The 6,328-nt window shown below is 52.9% G+C and overlaps 1 protein-coding gene across 1 annotated transcript in view; it reads right to left on the minus strand.

Moving 5' to 3' along the window:
- The window catches only part of MOCOS (molybdenum cofactor sulfurase), a 44,289-nt gene extending 43,895 nt beyond the window's left edge, over nt 1-394 (minus strand). Inside the window, 1 exon segment of the mRNA XM_014452570.2 lies at nt 314-394. Within this exon segment, the coding sequence (XP_014308056.2) occupies nt 314-394 (81 nt within the window).
- Nucleotides 395-6,328: the final 5,934 nt, after the last annotated feature.

A 6,328-nucleotide genomic window follows, 5' to 3' on the forward strand; every position in this document is an offset into this window, starting at 1 on the left:
CCGGCTGCGCCGCCCCGTCGGCCATGGCCCAAGGCCTGCCCGCCGCGCTGTCCCCGGCGGCCGGGCCCGGGGAGAGCCGGCCCACGAGGACTCCGCCCGTCGCGCCCGGGCCGCGCCTCCACGCCTCCGCCCCGCACTGGCCCCGGGTCCCGGCGATGGGCGGCGCGTCTGGGACGGGACGGGCTGGCCTCGCCGCGCTGACTCACGAAGTTTCACTTCTTTCCTGCCTTTTCCCACCTGGGGCCGGGGAGAGAATGCCCGTTTCTGTTGTCGCTTAGAACAGCGTCCCCACGGAGCACGGAGCTGCCCGGACCCGGAGTGCTAAGTTCTCCTTGTCTGCGTCCCCCGGGGAGGCCGGCGAAAGGAGCAGCAGATTGCATTTTCTGCTCGGCATCCTCGCAACCCTCCCGGCGGCCTCCCCCGGGTCCGAGCTCTCACAGCTCCGGGGACCGTCGCTCTCCGGGGCGGGATCCGGTGTGCGCGGCAGGGCGTTTGCAGGGACTTCCCCGGTGGCGCTCCCCGGAGGAGCGTGTGCTCGCCGTCCTGAGAATGCGGCTGAGCAAAGGCAGGCGGGGGTAAGATTGGAGATGCACGAGGTTGGTAAATCAAGTCCGAACCCGGTAGCCAGGAGGAGACCTGGACGAGAGCGCCTGTCCCTTTCCGCCCTCGCGCCTACGTCCGGGATGCCCCGGAGCAGAGCGGCTGGTCCCGGGACACGATTACCGCAAGTGTGGAGGGCAGGCCAGAGCCCGGTTCGTGAAGTGTGGGGCCGGGCTCGGGGCGGGCCGAAATAGGGCCCAGGTGTGAAGTAGGGGGCCTATCGGGAGTGGAGTGAAAGGGGACTAAGTCCTGGGGGCCCTGGTGAGGTGCACGGTGTGGAACCACGTGGGGGGAGCGGGGCAACGTGCTGGGGTCTTAAGTATGGGGTTCAAATGTGGGCAGGGTCGGGGAACCAGATGTGGGGGTCCAGGAGTGGACCACTGACTCTGGAAACATTGCGGTGGGACAAGATGGGAAGGGTGCTCATGTCCAGAACAAACGGTGTGCGCTGCAGCCAGGCCCGCGGGGGCCAGCCTCTGCCTGGATAAAAGCGCAGAGATGCCCTGGCCGGTGCGGCTCAGGTGGTTGGGCGTCGCCACTGGCACAGAAGAGTCGCCGGCACCATTCCCAATCAAGGCATATACCCGGGTTGCGGGTTCCATCCCCGGTTGGGGTACGTGTGATGCCCATGCCACCCTTTTCCGATACCTCCTGGTGATACTTCCAGCAAGAACTTTGGGTTCTAATGCCATCTTGGCCCCTATCCATTGCACTTCCTCCTGTAGTAAATGACTTCCGGCAACGATAACAAAAGCTGTTATGGAGCTGTCCCTGTGTACCAGGAACGGCATTCTTACCTATACTAATGATTCAACAATTAAATAAGCAGGTATATGAGAAAGAATAACTTGCTCAATGGCACAGAAGAAAATGCAGAGGGGGGGCGGGGGGAGGAGAGCTCCTCCCAGCAGCGTCACTGTGTGTGGTGGAGGAAGAAGGTGGGGCAGGTTTGGGGGCAGGGTTCGAAAGGCTTTAAACCAGGCTAAGGGCCTGGAATTTTATTCTTAAGATTTTTAAGCAAGATGATTTGGCAGAACTGTCTAATGCAGGGGTTCTCAACCTGTGGGTCACGACCCCTTTGGGGGTCGAACGGCCCTTTCACAGGGGTCGCCTAAGACCATCGAAAACACATATATAATTACATATTGTTTTTGTGATTAATCACTATGCTTTAATTATGTTCAATTTGTAACGGATGAAATTGGGGGTCACCACAACATGAGGAACTGTATTAAGGGGTCGCGGCATTAGGAAGGTTGAGAACCACTGGTCTAATGGCAATGACCATGGTGGATGGGGTGGGGAGAGGTGGGTGCAGGGAACCAGCTACACTCTGGCAACTGTCCAGCCTTGAATCACTGGAGATGAAACAGGCTTTGTCAGGGCCTTCACTCAGCATTCCCTGGGTAGCTACTCCCGCTAGGAACACAGCAGGTGCTGGGAAGACAGCAGTCCACAAGGCAGCCTCTGGGCCTGAGGAGGACATGAAGGAGATGGGCAGGCAGTCAGATCACCCTTCCACGCTGCAGAGTGCTGGAGAAGGGCCTTCAGCAAAGGTGGGGCTGAAGCCGTGAAAGCCTCCCCACCGGGGACCCCAGAGGGTCCTGGAAGAGGAGGTGGGGGAGGGAGGGCAGCACTCATGTGCAAAGGCCTGGAGGTAGAAAAGGCTCAGAAAATCCCAGAAGCAGGAAGTTCAATGCAGCTGAAGCACAGACTGTGGTTGTGTGGGGATGAGGCGTGAGGATGAGCAGTGAGTCAGACTGCAGTGCAGGAAGACACCAGGAGTTCTGCAGGTCAGCACTCCTGCAGGTCTGATCCCCTGGCAGCACTGAGCAGGGGCATGGGTGTGGGAGGATACAGGAGGCACTGTCCTGCAGAGACTGGGCACAAGTCCTGGTTAGGAGCAATGAGGGCCTGAACAGAGGCCCAGAGGGTGCAGAAGTGATGGAATTCAGAGACAAAAGGGGATGGAGGGAAGATTGGCTCAGGGTGACTGGGTGGATGCAGGGAGCGGGGCTCAGGCATAGACAGACAATGTGAAGCTCAGTCTAGGATGTCTAAGTGCAGATTTGGGCCCAGAACTCAGGAAGGGCACTGTCGGGGGCTGGAGACACAACTTATGGGAGAGGTCATCACAGGAGCTGGGGAGTGTTCAGGGAGAGGGCAGAGCCCTGGGGATAGCGACTTTTAAGGGGTCCTGGCCTCTAGCCACTGGTTGGTGAGAAGGTACGAGGTAGGAGGAGCCACAGCAAAGTGCCTTGGCAGCAACTAAGGCTGAAGTTAGGTGGTATGAGGTGTTATTTCGGTGGGGAAGTCCATTATAATTGCCAAGTCTTGTGTGGTGAGGAATGGTAGAGGTTTTCCCACTGGCTTACACCCCCAGGCCTCGTGACCATGGAGGTAGCTGGGGGCCGCAATTATGATGGATCAAGTTTCCTGCCAAGTAATTGGGATGGGGTGGGGTGGGGTGGGGGGTCAGAGGAGGTTGATTTGGCTTGGATAATGAAATTAATCTAGTACTTCCTGCTAGAGTGACATGCATACCTCCCTCTCAGTGAGAACCTGCTGACTGGGTATTGGGTACCTGAGGAACCAGAAGCGGCCTGCACAGCCGAGATCAGTGAGAGGAAGCAACAGAGCAGGCTTCTCCCCAAAGCCTGCTGAGCCAAAGCTCTGGTGCAACGACTGGAGAGCAGTGGAGAGAAAGATCGGCAGCCCAGGAAACTCCTCCCAAATGACTGGAGGCCTTTCCTGTGGATAGAAGCTAAAAGGGCAGCTCGGAACCCCGACATGGTTGGGAACAAGGCTCCATTATATCTAAGCCCATCATGTTCAAAACAACAAAACCCCACCCCTAGGAGGCAGACCACAGGAGAGGGGTGGACCCGGAGCAGGGATCTTCCTGAGGCTGTTTTTCTGGGGATTGGCACCTCCCTGTGTTCTTCAGGGGAAGGCCACCCCACTCCCTGGTCCCTTTTGGGTTGACTCCTTCCTCCTGCTCTTTGCCCTCTGGCTCTTTATGCCACCAAGATAGGGAAAGGATCTGACTATACCCTGTTTACTGACTGGTGGATTACACTGGACAATGCTTCCTCTGCCAGCCAGCCATCTATGTTGTCAAACTTACCCTTGAATTCGCCAAATATTTGACAAGGCACCGTGCTAGATGCTGTGGAGAACAAGAAAGCAAATCTGATGCCCAGGGGTTTAGGCTTTAGTGGGCTTGGATAGTGGGCTTTCGTGGGGTGCCTGCCCGATTTTGCTTTGGAAAAACACCCAATGTAGAGCTGCCATGTGGCCCTAATGGAACTCACCCTGCCTCCAGCTCCGTAACAGTCATCTCATGACTCTTGCTACATCAGATGTGTGGTCTTCTCCTGCCCGCTATGATTAGTTCAGGATGCTCAGGTCAGAGTAAAGCGAGGGACTTTAATGTTTAAAGGTTTAGCCTCTTTGATATGAGCAAGGAAATCTGCCACTTCAGGGCTGCTTTTCATCCATGAAGGAGGGCAGCCTTAGAAGAAAGCTGACACATGGAGAAGACAGAGCTGAGAGAGCTAGAGAAAGGGAAACAGTGCCTTAGCCAAGCTATACCTGAACTTTGCCCTACCACTGGAATTTTTCAATTATATGAGCCAATTATTCCCTACATCATTTTGAGACAAACTTTCTTACCATAAAAAGCATCTAATCGACACAGCTTAAGACATACATAAATAAAAAATAGAAATGACAATTGCCATAAAAGAAAATGAGAATAAAATACTATGGAATTCAGAGAAAGGAAAGAATACTTGAAAGGGGATTAATAAAAGCCCTATGAAGGCAACATGGGCTGAGCTTTATTGTAATAGTAAAGTTACCAGTTATTGATATCTTATATAGCCAGGCCCTGGGCTAGTGTTTTTCATGCACAGGCTCATTTAATCCTCAAAACAATCCTACAAGGTAGTTATTTTTTACAAAATGACACTAACATTTGTACTTTCTTCCCGAATAAAGTACACCTTAATTCTCCGCTGAGCACATGACCACCTGCAATTAAGATTTCATTTCCCAGCTTCTTTTGAGATATGGCCACAAGACTGAATTTTGGCCACAGAGATTAAGCAGAACTGTGTGGACTTCCAAGAAGTTGTTACAGTCAGGGGCAAGCCTTTTCTTATGCCTTCCTCCTCTCTGCTGGCTAGAATACAAAGATCATGGCAGGAGGCCAAGCAGCCATTCTGGATTGTGAGTAAGCCACACACTGACACTGGCAGACAGCAAAGAAAAGAGCCTGAGTTCCCTGGTCACTGGAAATCTCCCTGCCCATCCTTGTCTGCCTATCTTGATTCTTTTTTTTTTAAATATATTTTTATTGATTGCAGGAAAGGAGAGGGCGGGTGAGACAGAAACATCAATGATGAGAGAGAATCGTTGACTGGCTGCCTCCTGCACAACCCCTACTGGGCATGTTTCCTGACCCAGAATTTAACCATGACCTCGTGGTTCACAGGTCAATGCTCAACCACTGAGCCACATCAGCCAGGTTACCTTGATTCCCTTTGAGAGAGAAAACCACCATCATACACCAGAAAGAACATTCTACATTTCACTGGGCTTACCCTCAGTTACAGCCAGTGTGAGCCAGGATTCAAACACATTACTGATTCCTTAAATCCAGGTTCCAGCCCTCACACCGAGGTTGCCTTGAAAAAATACATAAATTTGTGCAAAAGTGGATTGAAGGCAGTGCATTCCTCTTAGACAACCCAGGATTTTCTATGATGGGTAGGATTTCTAATTTTAAAGAGAGGGATTCTGCCCTTTTATTTCACTCCTAAGTTTGCCGTCTCCCTCTAATTCCTACATCTTCCCTTTGGAATCAATAACTAACTTCCCTGAGGCTACTGGGAAGACAGTGATTTGGCCCCTTGCTGTCCAGGGTAAGCATGTACTTGGAACAGCCTAGTCACCGCTCCTGTGTCTAGGAAAGCTATATAGGTTAGGAGACCGCAACTGCTTAGGCTGGCGCTTGGCATCAACCTGAACTTTGTGCTGTGCACCAAGCCATGAAATGAGATAGCGGGACAACAGGGAAGGGCAGGCTGAAGATTCTGAAATAGTCCTCGGCTTCTTCAGAGCAAATTTCCAAGACTACCTTTTTGTTTTCACATTTCAAATGACTACAAGTTCAAAGGGTGCTCCTTCGGCAGACTACAGCCTGTGTGTGTAAAATTACAACACAGGCTGCCCCCGTGTACAGCAAGTCCTCTGAATGCTTACTGAGCTGAATACCCAGAGCAGTGGTCGCCAACTGGTGGTCCGTGAGGTCCGAAAGGTTGGCAACTGCTGACACAGAGGATTACTGAAGAAGATGCTTCAGAACAACTTGGGAAAACTGTCTACAAGCTCAACTAACAAAACAATAACCAGCCATGGATTCAGTTCTCCAAGACTAGGCCTGCTCTCAGGGCAATTTCAGGGGTTGAATTCTATGCTGGAAAGGGCTCTGAAGGACTGAATCTGCTGTGGACTCCAGCATGCATGGGATCTGAACAACTCCCCGAGTGCCAGTGGGGTGAGAGGCTCAGCTCCTTCAGCTGATAAGCAGGGAAACAGCAGTTCAGGGAATCCTGCCTTCTGAGGGTGGGAAACTCAGCTGCTCACTGCCTTGGTGCGTGCATGCACACATGTGCGCGCGCGCGCGCACGCACACACACACACACACACACACACACACACT

Source organism: Myotis lucifugus, unplaced genomic scaffold (assembly GCF_000147115.1).
Source record: "Myotis lucifugus unplaced genomic scaffold, Myoluc2.0 scaffold_16, whole genome shotgun sequence".
NCBI lineage: Eukaryota > Metazoa > Chordata > Mammalia > Chiroptera > Vespertilionidae > Myotis > Myotis lucifugus.